The sequence below is a fragment of the Geospiza fortis genome, unplaced genomic scaffold (genome assembly GCF_000277835.1).
Source record: "Geospiza fortis unplaced genomic scaffold, GeoFor_1.0 scaffold637, whole genome shotgun sequence".
Classification (NCBI taxonomy): Eukaryota; Metazoa; Chordata; class Aves; order Passeriformes; family Thraupidae; genus Geospiza; species Geospiza fortis.
In genome coordinates, this window is record NW_005054515.1 from 835,748 (window position 1) to 850,813 (window position 15,066).

Below are 15,066 nucleotides of genomic sequence, written 5' to 3' on the forward strand. Positions count from 1 at the left end.
GATGGGATTTAATTTGTAATTTAGCATGTAGCAATATCATTTTGCCATGGTTTTAGCTTTTGAAGCATTGTTTGTTTATTTATTCAGAGTTGACTGAGCTATAAGACAGCCAGTTCTCCCCTGTGTTGCTGGCCTTAGGCTGCTGTGGTGGGCAGTGGCATCTGCAGGAGCCTTGCTCACGGTCCAGGCAAGTCCTGGGGCCTGAGTGCAGAGGTTCACTGAGTCTGGGAGATGACAAAACTGATCAAACTTCACCTTAAGGCTCTCCCCTCTGGCAGTGTTTGGGCAGTGAAAGTGCATTTTCCACTTTACATGAGCAACACCATGCAGCCTTAGCTTTATATGCTTACTTTCTTTACAGTAGCATTTCCTTGATTTTTGTTTTCCTTCCCCAGAGTGTTAAATACCTTTTTTTGTATTGCTGCAGGAGTATTTTCTACGTTGTGTGCTGTCCCCAAAAAGGAAGGTTACCTTGGGCTGTATAAAGGAAATGGGGCAATGCTGTATGGCATTTGACCAATATAAAAAGGTAGCTGAATTTATTTTCCTTTTTTTTTTTCCCTACCTGCAATGAATACAGACTGGTTGAGTGAGTGAAACTAACACTGAAACTTCTGTGTCTTATAAAATAGCTGCACATCTTTTCTAAGGTGGCTTAATTTTATCAGAATTTACTCATTAAAAATACCAGGACAACAGGGAAGCTTTTGCAGTGTTGCTTAAGGAAAAAAAAGTTCACACTGATTTCTAGATGTTTGTATTGTTGAGAATAATAGCTTTTCTTTAATGAAAACAAAAGGTAATTTACAGTTACTGCTATTTGTATTGTTATGAGGTAGCACTTTGTGAATAATGTAGGAAAAAATGTAGAATGAAACAACTTTATTGTATTTATGTTGGGATTCCTAGTACTTAAGGACTTAAATTTGAAAGTCTGCTGGATATGACTGTTGCATTTGACCTGACAAATTGTTATTTCAGGCTGTAGATAAAAATGACCTTGAAGATAAAAATGCTCATTTCAGGGTTTTGCTAGATTTGTTGATTTTTTTCTGTTTTCTTGCATTTACCCTTTCATAATAAATCTTTGCAATATCTCATGGAGGTCAGTTGTTAGCATGAACGTATTTTAAACATTGCTGTTTGTAGTAAAAAAAATACCATTTTGCTATTAGCAAGGAGAAATTTCATGTTTGAAAGGTCAGATTTAGTACCCAGCCAAGTAAATGGTACCATATTTACTGAGGACAATGGGATTGAAATTGTGATTCCCTTCCCTAAGAGTAAATTTCAGAAGACTGATACAAAGAAGTTGCTGTAATGGGTTTTGTAGGTTCTTTTCTTTGTGCTGTAATCATGAATGTTGTTGATCTGTACATATTTTATGTTGTGTGGAATAAAAGACTGCATGCCATGATTTATAATTGAAATGATTTATGAATTTGCAATTTCAAGAACCCAGTTAGCATCATAGCACTTTCTTTTATCAATTAATTGACCAGAAACCTTCACAATATTTTACATGGATATGTAAAATAAAAATAATTCTTAAAGGAGGAAGATACTAAATGATCATTATAGCAGAAAGTCTCAGTTATTTGATAAAAAGACTGGAAGGTAATTTCTAACTCCCTTCCAGGCTGTAATTAACTTACTCTGAAATGTTGTCCTTTTTCTCTTCCTTTTTATTTCTCCTTTTTTTTCTTTCCTTTTTCTTTTTTTTTTTTATTTTAATCCAGTTAAAATCTTTATGGGACTATTTCACATGATGTGCATGTAAGAAAAATTGACTCTTCTTACTTTTCAATTTTGTTCAGTGTCCTTTGCTCTCTATATACTAAGTTTGCCTTGTTTAACACACATTAATGATAACTAAATAAACAATTAATGTAGTTTTTGAAGTGAACAGTACAAATACTTTCAACTTACTATTTTGCTTTGTTAGTAGACTTTTAGTACTTTGATGTTTTTAATAAGAAATTGGAAACAGCAGCAGTGGAAACAGTGTTTAACACTGGAAACAGTGTTAAAAAATTCTAACAGTAATTAAATGTTCTGGATTGAATTTATAGCATTGTAAACTTCTTGGGAGCTGCTGCAGAGTTTGCACTAATGTGCTAATAAGCTTTGTGCTGTGTTTTCCTGTCTTTTCTGGTATCTGATTTCTGATATCTAATGTTCCATGTTGTTTAGGTAATAAAGAAACAGCTTGGGATTTCTGGGCATGTGCATCGATTAATGGCTGGATCCATGGCAGGTATGGGTTTGTACCTGGATTGCAGACATGCCTTTTGCTCAGAAGTTAATATTCCTTCAGAGGATGATTTGATGTGGGCTTGGGTCAAACTCCTGCAAATTTGTATTAAGCAAACATACTAGTAAATGGTTAATTTAATGTGGGTGCCTAATTGAAATGTTTGTCTAAGAGTATTCTTTAAAAAATATTTGTGCAAGCTGTGAATTCTGTGCTATGTTGTGAAGCACAGTTTTTTTATAGTCTTTTATTATGGCATTTGAAAAGTGTAAAAACCTGTGTGATCAATATGAAGTATAAAGCTGCAGGTTCTGGTAGAATGAGCTCACCAGCCCCTCTGCCACTGCTGCTAGGTTGAATATAAGCCCACAGAAATAGAGAGAACTGTGGCTTCTCAAATGAGAAGTTTCTTTGGATTTGCCAGAAATGTCTGTACTTTTCCATGTCCAGTGCAGGATTGTCATGATGCTCTTTAGATCATATTTGTGAATGTTAAAATCTCTCATTTATTATTTAGTGTAATAGCAGCAGAAAAACCTATCAGTAAACTGCCAATGTATAGTAGGATTATTTATTTTTTCCTCTTACTAGTCATTGAGTCAAAAGTAACTAAGAAAAAAACAGGGGAAGGTGAGTAATAGTGGGCTGAGCTTTAATTGAAGTGATTCTTCATGTGCTTTTCCTTGGTAAAATAGGCTTAGTACTGTCTAGTGACAGTCCTCAAATAGTTACAGGTATTGATATTTAGCTTCTTTTGGAAAAAAAAATTACTGGGATTTTTTAATACTACCTTCAGTTAAACTAGGAAGATCTCATTAAAATATTCAGGCTTTGTGTGGCGTCAGAGGAAAGAGAATGAAATTAAACAGTGAGAAGAGTCCTAAAAACTAACAAAGACTGTTTGCTAAGGTATGTTCCAGAACATGGCTGGCTTTCTATCTGAAAAGTCAAAAAAACCCCTAGATCCATAGATGTTATTTTTTCTTTCCTTTCTTTCCTTTCCCCTGGCTTTAACTGTTCTAAGGAGCATTTTAAAATCTATTTCCCCCTCCCCAAAGATGATGATGATTATTATTATTAGCTTTTCCAGGAGCTTTGTCAGAGACTGGGAGTTACTGTGAAAACACTGAATAATTAGCTTAATCTGTCAGTGTTGGATGGGGTGGGATTCTTCCCATAAATAAATTAATAGCATCTGGCATTGTTGTAAGCACCTTACTGGTTAAATCTGGTTTGTGTGATTAGAATAAGAGAAATAAATTCATGTACAGTGCTATCTGGCAAGCACAATCTGCTGTATGTGGTGTGTTTAAGTACCATATACTCAATAGTTTCATTTTTAGAGTCCAGAAAGTGAGGAACTGAGCTTGACTTTGGGGGTGAGATGAACACAGCAGTCAAGTATTTATATAGTGTCACATGTATTTGTTTACTAGGTGGCATTAACTGCTTCTTGGGACATTCTTTAGATAATAAGAGGCAGAGGGTTTATCTTAAGTATATCAAGGAGATAGAGAGGAGGAAGGAGGCACTAAGAGGAACAGAGAGTTTGAAATCTGGTACAGAAGTTTTCTAGATTTGCAAACAAAAAAGAGAAGACTTGAAAGCAATTGGTAATGTTTCTTGCTTTCCCTCCTGTGCTGGCTGCAAGAAAGGATATTTTTCTGTTTCTTCCACACTCTAAAGGAGATGATGTGCTGCACAAACCCCAGTGTTAGTGCACAGGGGCATTCACAGTTTCATGGGGTGCAGGATTGAGACTACATAACCTGTCTTTCTTTGAGCTTTTTGTCCCTTCTACAGCATCCAGCCAGGCAGCTGTCTGCTTTCACTTCTCTGTACCCACCGAACTTAAATCTTGTTTATGTCAGTGTTTCCAAGCAGACTAGTGGTCAACAGAGCTGAATCAGCTCCGAGTGGTGGGAAACGTTTTAGTGTCTTCTGTAAGTGATAAACAGGATCAAAAGCGTATCCAAGGGGAAAAACAGGGCAGTGAGGATGGGGGTAGTGGAGGGAGAGGAAATAAAAGCCTATTGTAATGCATATATTTAAGGAGACCCAGTTAAAGTTACTGTGGAAACTCTAACTCTGAATTTCCTGAGTCTTGTGTGATTCAAATTTCGGCTGTAACACTTCATTAACAGATAAGTAGGTATAGCTTCTTGTAAGGAAAGACAGAGCTGGGCAGAAGAGAAATCATAGAGGTTGATTTGGTTTAGGGAAGAAAATTCTCAAATAACAACAAAAATGAACAAGTAACATTAAATAAAACATCACAGGATTATTTTACAAATTAATTTTTTAAAGTTTTCTAATAAAAAATCTAAATCAAAACATAGAAATGTGTATTTCCTCTTTTGTGCTTGATTAACTTCAAAATAACAAAGCCAGAAAAGACTAGATGTTATCTAGAATAAACTCAAGTCCCATTAAACTAATACAGAAAGTATGTTTTTGTTTTTAGCTTTTTACTTTTACTAAGAGTGATTGAAAATAGTACTGACTTAGCACTATCTAGGAGGATGTTGGCTGTCTCCATTTTAAATAGTATGTAACTAACAGTTGCCCACTTCAGTCAGCATTTAAAAAAATCTGGTCTAGTTCTTCAGATGTGCTATGGAAGGAAACAGAATTGTTATTTATTGGACATAAAGAAATACTAGAACTGATAAATTAGGCGTTCTTTAACCTGATGAATTTTTTTTTTATCATCAGCAATTTCTGTGTATGTCATTTCTGAAGCTTTGTTTTGTTCAGAAGATGCTACTTGGGTAATTTAATCTTTACATTAGCTAAGGAGCAAATCTGCAGTTCAAGGCTGTGTCTTGTGCTTATCACTTTTTGAACTTTATTCCTCTGAATCTCCTGGCAGTGCTTACTTTGATCTCTGGAGCTCCTGATACAGTACAAAGAGCATGATACAGAGATAATAAAAACTTGCATACCAGCTGTGTTTGCAATGTAAATGTATTTCACTTGTGGATTTTTCTTGCTCCAGATAGGATTTTATTTTTATTTCCAAAGAAAGTTACTAAGAACAGAGGGGTAGTATGGAAACTGGGAGGCAGATGAATCCCTGTGGAGCTAATCTCATTGTTAGCTGCCAAAGCCTGGGAAGGGAATCAAGGACAGGCTAATGTGCTTCAGTGTCACTGTCTTTAGTCTGTGTGACCCAGTATCTTGTCCCCAAGAGTGGTCAAAGGTGCTTGAGGACAACATGGGAAGTGAAGAAGGACCTTTCCCTGGCTTCTGAGTCAGCACTGGCAGTGAGAAAGTCTGCTGCTTTTGATGAAGTGGCTCTTTGAAGGGAGGAGCTGCGTTCCCCTGTTAAGGTTATTTCAGATCAGTGCCAAGTGCTGTATGTATCTCAGAACTGCTGATGCACTTTTCAATCTGTCCTGTTTCACCTACCCCAGCAGAGATTTTTGGCTTAGCTATCATTAGTGGGGATAGAATTTGCTTTTCAAGCCTGGGACTGAGCCTTAGGGTGCTGAGGTCTGACTTCTCATAAGGTACTATTGAAGGAGCAGAGGTGACATGAGTAATTTTGTAGACTTCACCACAATGACTTTGTGTCCCACAGCTGGCTCCATTCCTCTTGGAAAGGACAGTGTCTCTCTTGAGCCCCAAAAGAAATCTTGATCCCTTGTGTGTACATTTTCCTAGGATGAACAGTAAAGCAGTAACATGCCTCTCCTAGTTGCTACAAGACAGCATATATTGTGGCTGATGTCCCAAATCCCCTTTTTACTTCTTTCATTTGTTTTTCAAAAATTCATAGCTAGAGGACTTTAAGAAAAAAAATTAAAAAGTTTCTATTTAAATCCTTACTCTACATACAGTTGCTTTCAGTTTCATCTTGTGTTGTTTTTTTTTTTAAATTGTTCTAATTTCAGAGTGTGCTCACTAAAGAGTGCATTCCCCAAGCTCTTGCTTGGTCTGTTGCTAGCCTTTGTCCAGAGGGAGTGCCTGGATAGATTTCATTGCATGACTGGAAAGAGAAGAGGGAGTAAAGTCTGTTTTCTGAAGTGGGATGGCTTCCCCGTGCACTCTTAAGCTCTGTAAAAGTGTGTTACCCCTCCCTTAATGTTTTTTTTAAACTGCTTGAATTGATCTATTTGATGCTATTTCTGGACATCTCAGGGAATCCATTAGGGAAAGGCTCTAGACTAAGGGCTTGCATTTCATGTAAGTCAGTGGAAACAGTCTTGAAGTTGCTTTAGTGTTTTGCAGCTTCCAACTTTTGAATCCTGTGGGTGAGACAACCTCAGAAATAAACTGCAGACGTCTGCTTTTTGTTCAGAGGACGTTTCCAAAATCTCCAAAAGAGGTGGTTTTGTCTTCTAAAATGAATTACTGATGGGATAATCCGGAATCCCACAAACTTGGTTCCCAATTGAGAGTTGACCAGTGTCAGATTTTCGGATAGCTCATTTAGTGTTTTTGTATCTCACCATCTAATCCTGATAACTTTCAGATCATTCAGCTTATCAGAACAGTGTTTTTTTGTTTTTTTTTTAACTCCAGGCATAAAAGTTATGCAGAGCTTGTCTGCAGGGGTTGTGTTGCATTTGGATTTTGTTGTTGGTTTGTTTGCTTTTCTTGTTCTCCCTGTTATGGATTTGTTTTGGCCTTGTGGAAAGGAGGGGAGATGATACACCTACAAAAAGAGGTGTCATTAAGCGACTATTAAAACTTAAAAGGAAGTGACATTTTCCTGACAAAAGTAAGTGACAATTTTTTTCCACCAAAAGTGTACTTATCTTCTGTAGGACCAATTTTAAAAGCGACATTTGGCTAAATCAGAGCAGTTTCTAGAAAACAGTGCCAATTACAAGGGATTTTACTTTCTTTTCTGCCTCTCTCCAGATTTTATTTTGACTTTTGGTTCTTTGGTGGGGTTTGGTTTTTTTTGTGACTGTGGTGTACCATCAGAAAATGACCACTGTTGTTAGTCAACAGTTTGAACTATTCCTTCCAAAGATTCTGTCAGCCATGGAGGGGTTTACCTCAATACCTAGCAGCTGGAAAGAATTTGTTACTCAGGCAAGTGTCAGAGTTGTTGTTTTCTGTGCTGGAGTTGTGCTTCCAAAACTGCAAGTTGGTCAGCATTTAAGCTGTTTTGAAGCAGCTCCTAACTGAATTAGTTCTAAGATTTGAGGTTTTTTTTCCTTTTATTTTGCATCTTAAGTCCAGAAAGCTTTTCTGCTCAGTTTTAAAACAGAAGTGCTGATGTAACATGAGCTATTAAAATGCAGTAATGCAACACAGTTAAGTTCTTCTCATCAGTACAAGCCTGGCTCTGTTTTAGATGTAATTAGAATATTTTTTTTTAGTGTGTCATTAGAATATGCTTCATATTTTCAGATACAGTAGATAGAAACATGTATCTATACTCAGTAATGACACCAAATTCTGACAGAACCTGTTTGGAATAAAACATGTAAATTCGGTGGTTGAATTTTTTTTAGTATGGTAGGATTAGGTTTCATGGTTGCAATCCAGTAAAGCTGATGTGCTTAACTAGCCTGAGCCTTAGGAGCTATGGATTTCAAAGCTCAGGTGAATACAGTCAGGCCCATAAATCTTGGGAAATCTAGGCCTAGGTGTGCTGCTTCAGTGAACACCAAGTACAAACAAATCCTTTGTGTTGCTGGAGTTAGTGTTCCTGTTTACTGATTGTGACTTTAAGTGTTTCTGTAACAAAATAGTTTGTATATGCTATTGTATTCACTGCCAGAAAAGGAAATTCTACTTTTCAAAATAATCCTAGAATTCAGATAAGGTGTTAGGTGAGTTTTGTTTGCTTGTTTTGTTTTTGTTTTTAATAAAGGTATTACAGCAGTGATTTGTACTTACCCTCTTGATATGGTTAGAGTTCGCCTGGCGTTCCAAGTAAAAGGGGAACACAAGTACATGGGAATTATCCATGCATTCAAGATGATTTACACAAAGGTATTTTTTCTTTTAATCTTCAGTTCTGAAAAAGCAAAGTATGCTCTTAAATAATGTTGCACTGCATTGAACATAATGGCTTAGTGCAAAGTAACATGACTTCATTGCGTGCACTTTGAATTTTTTAATGTAAAAAGTTATTTGGATGCTGCTTTTGCCTTAGGCTGCTGAGCTGTAGCTAAGGCTCGTGTACGTGGGAGGTCAGAAACAGCAGAGAAGCTGCTTTCCAAGAAAAGTAGTGACGTTACCAAAAAGATCTGGGGAGGAGGGCTATGTATAATGCATAAATGTTTCCAGTTGTAATGTTGGGTGTAGATTTTTCGCCTTGGTTTTCACTTATTTATCTCCTCTGGAGCCAGGCAGTTGTCCCTTCAGTTTTTCAGGCACAGTAAGCAGAACGTGACACGAGCTCCTTGGTGGTGGCTGGTGCTAGTCAGATTGCTGTCATGGGAGTGTGGATGAGCAGTGGGAGGACTCAAGACATTTGTATTTCTTGCTACAAATGCTGCTGTGTTTTTCTTTCAAAGGAAGGTGGTTTGAGTGGATTCTACAGAGGGCTCATGCCAACTGTGGTGGGAATGGCACCATATGCGGGTAAGTTAAAACCAGAATGTGCCAGTCCTTCAGCAGTTCTGTGCACTACTACATTTGTTTAATATATTTGCACACCTAGTTAATTAGCTTCTGTCCAAATCACCTTCAATGATGCTCCTTAAAAAGTGTCTTCAATAGTCAAAGCCTAGCTTTTCTGCAATTTGGAGTTGAGAGTGAGAAAGGTAAACCAGTGGTTGTGTTGTAGTTCCCAGTTTCCCCCAAGGAAACAAGGAGGCCGTTTCTCTCCAGCGGGCAGATCCTTGGGGGCTCTGTAAATGCGGCCTCAGAGCCTCCTTGGCTCCATCTCCTGGTGGCTTTTCCGTAAACACTCCCGCCTGTGGAACAGAGGAGCACAGCAGCCCGGCTCGAATACCCTCGTTTGTCAAGGCTGAGACACGTCCCTCGCTTAGGAAGATCTCAGGAGCAATTCTTAGCAGCACGGAAAGATTCTTGACAGCAATCCAGTAACTTAAAACTCACAGTCTAGCTTATTTCAAGTATTGTAGCATTATATATAAACACAAATCCATTTGGACAGAAGTTCAAAATATTGTTTTTCTGCTTAAGAAAAAAACTTCCAAAAGAACTGGAAAATAGTTTCATTTTGTAAATGCAGCTTTCTGTTTATGATGATATATCAACAAATAGTTTGCTTTTTTATGAAAATACATAAAATTAAATTTCCTTTTAGGTTTTTCATTTTTTACCTTTGGTACCTTAAAGAGCATTGGACTTGCTCAAGCACCTAACTTGCTTGGACGGCCTTCATTAGATAACCCCGATGTGTTAGTTTTGAAAACTCATGTAAACCTGCTGTGTGGTGGCATAGCTGGAGCCATAGCTCAGACCGTATCGTAAGTTGGGAATGGGGCTGGTTTCATCTCTGCAGCTGTTCATTCTAAAGAAACTTTGCTCTGACATAATTGTATCAATTATTAGTAAGGTTTTTAAATTAATCAAATACTGAAATGCAGGTATTTCCTATTGTTTCACTTACTAAATACCTATTTAATCTTCGGGGTCTTTTAAGAGTTATCCATTGAGTCAATTAAACAAATCCAGGCAAATCTCCTAAAACCACTGGAATCTTTTTTAGTAACAATCTTGTTTCTTAGCTTGTTTTGAAAGCTAAAAAAATTTGACCCTGTACATAATTTGCAGAACTTTGTTTCCAATTTACCTTCAAACCTATGTAGCCTGTGAAACCATAGGATTAAAAAAACCCCAAAACCAGACAAGTCTTTAATATTGTATTTGGCATTTTTATTACTTTGCTTGCTTTTTCCTTTCTCACCCTGTCCTTGTTCTATTTTATTTTGTCCATAAAATAAGTTAATTTAATGGATCTACACAGCATGGATTTTTCACTAAATCACTGCATTGTAAATATCACTGCCTATTAGTCTTTAAACTGTTAATTTTATTTTCAATGCAGGTGTCTTCTCCCTTCAGCATTTTACAGACTCTTTTATACTCTCATCTGATCTTCATGTATCTTCCTTACTAGTGCCAAATGGAATGTATTAAGAGCTCTGGTTTGCTGGTTTTGGTGTGTAAGGGGAGTCTCCCTTTTTGGAGAGCTTTCAGCTGTGTTGAGAATCTAAGCTGGATTCCTGACTCAGTGAAAGGAGAGCTGGGAGGTTGCACGTGGACTTGTTTGTTTTCTTGTTTAAACACAGTTCCAGCAGTTGTCACTCACGTGCTTGAGCTGCAGTTTCCATGTCTCCTGTGTAGGTATCCCCTGGATGTAACTCGGAGGCGAATGCAGTTAGGAGCGGTTCTCCCAGACTCTGAAAAGTGCCTGTGAGTATTTCCTGTACTGAGTTCTTCATGTCTGAGCTAAGTTCAGCTCTTCATTTTAAACTTTAAAGGAAAGCAACTACCATAAGAAAACAGGCACCCCCACCCCCTGAACTGCCATGCTGTTGATTTCTTCATTCTTTTAATAAAGAAGTTTCCCCACAGACAAAAGCTACCATGTTCAATCTGGGGTTAAAAAATACCTGAAATAACAATGGCACCCTTTTTAGTAATCCTGTATCTCTACTAGTAAGAGGTTTGTTGTATTTTAATGCAACTTGTGCTACCTTTAATATCAGCAAGCTCTCTGAGAGACCGAATGCTTGTTCTGAAATGAAGTAGTTTCAGAGTGTATTTTAATGGTGCTGAATCTGTTCCATAAGATGATTTTGCATGATAAAATTTTTTTTGAGCTTTTTTGCCCTTGCAGTAACCTCCTACACCCCACACATTGTTGAGGTTCCTCCAGTAGAAGTGGAAGCACTATAATAACTTAAAAATCATAATGTTATTAAATCAGCTCTCATCTTGAGAAACTGTCTGAATTTCAAATTGTCTCAATCTAATTCTAAATTCTGGGACAGTTTTCTCTTGGTTAGTTTCAATCTTGTGAATTGTGTATGTCTGAATCCAGTGCAATTGACTGGGAACCTCCTGTGTGGAAGGTTGGATCCTACAAGAGCAGCCTGAGTGACCTTTCACAAACAACCTCGATGTTGCTTAACTGTGAAGGTTCTGTTCAGTTTTCTTTACCAGCCTTTTTGTTTTTCTTGGTTATTTTCCACTCCTGATGATTTTAAAATAAAAATATGTTCATTTTTCTCAGGATTTTACTTTTTGCATTTGCGAGGACTCCTTTTACAGAGCTGAGGCTTCCCCATTTAACAATTTTGTTGTGACTGTATAGAGAGCTGTGCTTTGAAGGAGACACAGGTCTGTCTTTAGAGGATGAGAGGATAAAGCAGGCAGGAAGTCTGGAAGCTTTAGAACATATGGAAGGTGCTCTCCAAGAGCACTGTCTCCAATAGCATGGAAATACCAAGCACTCTAAGTGCTTTCTATTTCATATCTGCTTAGTTTCAATACAAGTATGTGAAGAAAGTTCTCTTTGCACATACAGTGCAATTTCTGCTTTTAATAAGGCAAAATATTACATTCTGAGATTATTATCTGTAAAAGGAATTTTTGCTTCTCTGCTCTTTCCTGACAGTTAGGCAAGAGAATGTGTGGAGCCATTCTGGGGGAAAATACTGTAATATGTCTTGTAGGGCAGGTGTTTTCAGACCAACACTTGTTTAGCTGGGACTGCACCATCCTCTTTCCAATTCCCAGCCCTTGGGCTTAAATTTCTTGTGGAAGCACAGGTTGGCTTTTTAGTCATATGTGGCTTTGCTGTGTGGAATGCCATGGGTTTTTCTCCATGGATCTCTTAAAACCCAAGTAAATATTTAAAGAAAATGATTTTGATACTGAAATGTGTACCACTGATGGTTTCTTTTCCCAGTACCATGGTGCAGACACTGAAATACGTGTACCAGCAGCATGGAGTACGAAGGGGGCTGTACCGTGGGCTGTCCTTGAATTACATTCGCTGTATCCCTTCCCAGGCCGTGGCGTTCACCACCTATGAACTTATGAAACAATTCTTGCACCTCAACTGATTCTTTGTTTTAAAAGACTTTTCTATAAAACTACACTATCAATCCTCAAATGATATCGATGAATAAATGACTTGAAGTTTAACAAAAAAAAAAAAGCTTTCTGTTACTGCGGACCTGCTGTTGTCTGACATCTTTATTTGCCAAAATGTGGTTAATTTCCTGGAGTCAGATCCGGATGACACATCCAAGTAAACATTAGTTAGCTCTAAACACTTTTTTTGCACTTGATCTTTTAGGCTTCATTAGATGAATTTTAGGAATGGCAGAGTTTTGGAGATGACGCCCATGTTTTACACGGGTTCCAAGCTGTTAGTTAGTTAGCTTTATCACCATTCCAGGAGCTACATGCTGCTGATTATGCTGCCTTTGAAGCTAGTAATTAGGCATCTGTTCTTTAAAAATGAAATGGAATAAACTGATTTGAACACAATGCAATGATTTTGGCATTCAGATCCTTGGCAACAGGTCTGTAGAAGCCGAGCTTGGCAGAGCACACTTCAAGCAGCCTTTTATTCTTGTTCTGTCCAAGTTTTCTGTATGCAAGAACAGAAATTGCTACCCAGGAAGGGATCTGCAGCCATTTCAGCTAGAACCAGCAAGATGTATTTAGCAGTATTAGACAGCTTGCAATTTGGAAATTTTGGTGTACATTGTATTCTAAGAAATGCTGTACTACACAAAAGTGGGGGAAACTTACAGGGATGAGTGCTAGAAAAGATCTCCTTGTGGCAGGTGGTGGGGATCTAATCTTAGAAAGCTTTTCTGTGGAGCTGCGTGTTCTTGATTTGGTTTGTTCAAGGCTGAGTGTGTTATGAGTATGTACTATCCCAGTACTAGCTGGTGTAAACAGGTTTTCGCCTCTCTTAAACCACGGTGCCAAAGAAACTGCATGCTGCTGCAATTACTTATTTAGGCATAGGGACCATGTGCAACCTCATACAGAAAAGGAAATGAAGAGTGTACTGGCCTCTGTAGGTGTGTATGTACTGTTTGTTCCTGAAGTCATGGTATGCAATAGACTAGTGCATGTTGGCCTCCTCCTGTGATTCCTTTTCTGGAAGGAATTATTTTATACATGATTGGCATTGGTACTCTTGATTTTACTCACTTGATTCAGGAAACTGTAAAGCATTTACTTCATGTAAGTTATTTATTTATTGTAAATATTTTAGTGTCTTCTCAGAATTGGCAAGTGGTGATGTTAAGTGCTGGATGGTAAGACTGATTTGCTTAATTTTGACAAATTTAACAAATTGGTTTTTTTGTTATATATTCAATACCAACTTCTGTGGCTCAATTTTTCCCCCAGTTTCTTAAAAATACGTATTTCTTTGAAATTTACAGTGTAGCAATGGACAGAGAATGTAATGTATCTGGATATATTTTATTAAAAGTTTTGAACCAATGTCCTTGTGTGATCTCTGTGTGTTCCAGCCAGGAGGAATACATATTTCTGGAATGATCTGTTTGCCCTAATAGGTAAATATGCACAACATTGTCATTCTTAATTAAGTGACAACAAATATGCTTTCTCATCTGATCTTTTTTCCCCATAAAGGAAAGCTAGCCAATATCACAGTGAACTTTTACATTTTCAAGTTCTTGCAGTAGAGATAAATCCACTGTATTAGAAAACTGAAGTGCCTTTCTTTTCTCTATGTTGTTTTGCTGTGTGAGCAAATAAGCCAGTTCTTTTTCATGTGAATACTGTTAGGGATTATTAAATTAAGAGTTTTACATCTTAATTCTACTACCAGGGATGTATTTGAGGAGTGTCATGGTAAATTAAGCAGTTGTAAGGCAGAACAAAGCAGAACCCAGCATGTTCATGCCTGAGAGGAAGAGAACATAAAAAGTGTCTCCTAAATTCTTGAGTCTGGTATTGAATGTGAAAAACACACCTACTTGATGGAACTGTGCTGTATTTTCAGAATTAGTTTTTCAAAATAAAATTAACAATGTATGGAAGTGTTTTAATATTGATTCCTGAATTTACACAGTTATACTTGGAGAATGCAATTGTAACATCTATCAGCAAACATTTTTCATAATCTCTGATTTCAGAACACTTGTGTCCAACTTTCTCCCTAGAGCTTCCCCACACTGGTTGGATTTTAGATAACTTCAAAAATATATTTAAAGCATATTTTGTACTTCATAAACCTATTCTGTTGAAATATTTATTTTCTGGTGTATGGGAGATGTATAGGCAGCATGAAAGAGGCTACAGCACAAAGGTTTAGCAAGTAATTTCAATATCACACCACATTATGACTGTATTTAATCATATCAACAAGCAACTGTAAAATGATAATTAAGCTTCTCTTAGAGAATAATGTTGCACTGGGAAGCAGCATTAATGTAGTTTACTGCATCTATTTCAGGACTATGCCAAATAAAACTGTAAAGGCCTAACCTAAGAATGTTCTCACCTTTTAAAATTCATCAATTTGAACTTGATCCTTCTGTTGGGATGTCTAACCATGGGCCAAAGCTGTCCTTTCTGCAGCAGAGGGAGATCTGTGTATCTGAAACTTCAGCACCATCTCAGAAAGCCAGCGGCCACACATCTTTCTGAGGGGTAGCGTTGGACTCTCGGGCTCAGAGCGGCCCATAAGCGAACTGGGAGCGGAAGGCACGTCTAATATTACCCTGTACCCCCGCACCAGTGACAGAGGTGGGGCCGGGGGCGGGACAGCCCTTGACAAAGTGGGAATTACCGGCGGGCGCGGCTGACGGAGCGCCGGCTGCGCCCCCGGCCCTCAGCGCCCCTCGCGCTCCCTCACGGCGCGGGCCCCGCCC

At 37.9% G+C, this 15,066-nt stretch overlaps 2 protein-coding genes across 2 annotated transcripts in view; both read left to right on the plus strand.

Annotated features, from left to right (window-relative positions):
• Positions 1 to 504: 504 nt before the first annotated feature.
• On the plus strand, positions 505 to 13,669 carry SLC25A16 (solute carrier family 25 member 16). Its single transcript, XM_031063609.1, has 7 exons — positions 505 to 529; positions 2,194 to 2,257; positions 8,088 to 8,209; positions 8,737 to 8,803; positions 9,495 to 9,657; positions 10,538 to 10,606; positions 12,108 to 13,669. The coding sequence occupies exons 1-7, from the start codon at positions 506 to 508 to the stop codon at positions 12,262 to 12,264; spliced, it is 666 nt and encodes a 221-aa protein (XP_030919469.1). The 5' UTR covers position 505; the 3' UTR covers positions 12,265 to 13,669.
• Positions 12,541 to 15,066, plus strand: part of DNA2 (DNA replication helicase/nuclease 2) — a 23,549-nt gene continuing 21,023 nt past the window's right edge. The window contains exon 1 of the mRNA XM_005428969.3: positions 12,541 to 12,572. Within this exon, the coding sequence (XP_005429026.2) occupies positions 12,541 to 12,572 (32 nt within the window). The remainder of the gene's footprint in view (positions 12,573 to 15,066) is intronic.

What these genes read in the sequence shown, in the direction of transcription:
- SLC25A16 (XM_031063609.1), top strand. Translation starts at nt 506, where the DNA reads ATGGCATTTGACCAATATAAAAAG. An exon ending in GGGAATGGCACCATATGCGG is followed by an intron (nt 8,804 to 9,494) that starts GTAAGTTAAAAC and finishes ATTTCCTTTTAG; the next exon opens with GTTTTTCATTTTTTACCTTT. An exon ending in GCCATAGCTCAGACCGTATC is followed by an intron (nt 9,658 to 10,537) that starts GTAAGTTGGGAA and finishes TCTCCTGTGTAG; the next exon opens with GTATCCCCTGGATGTAACTC.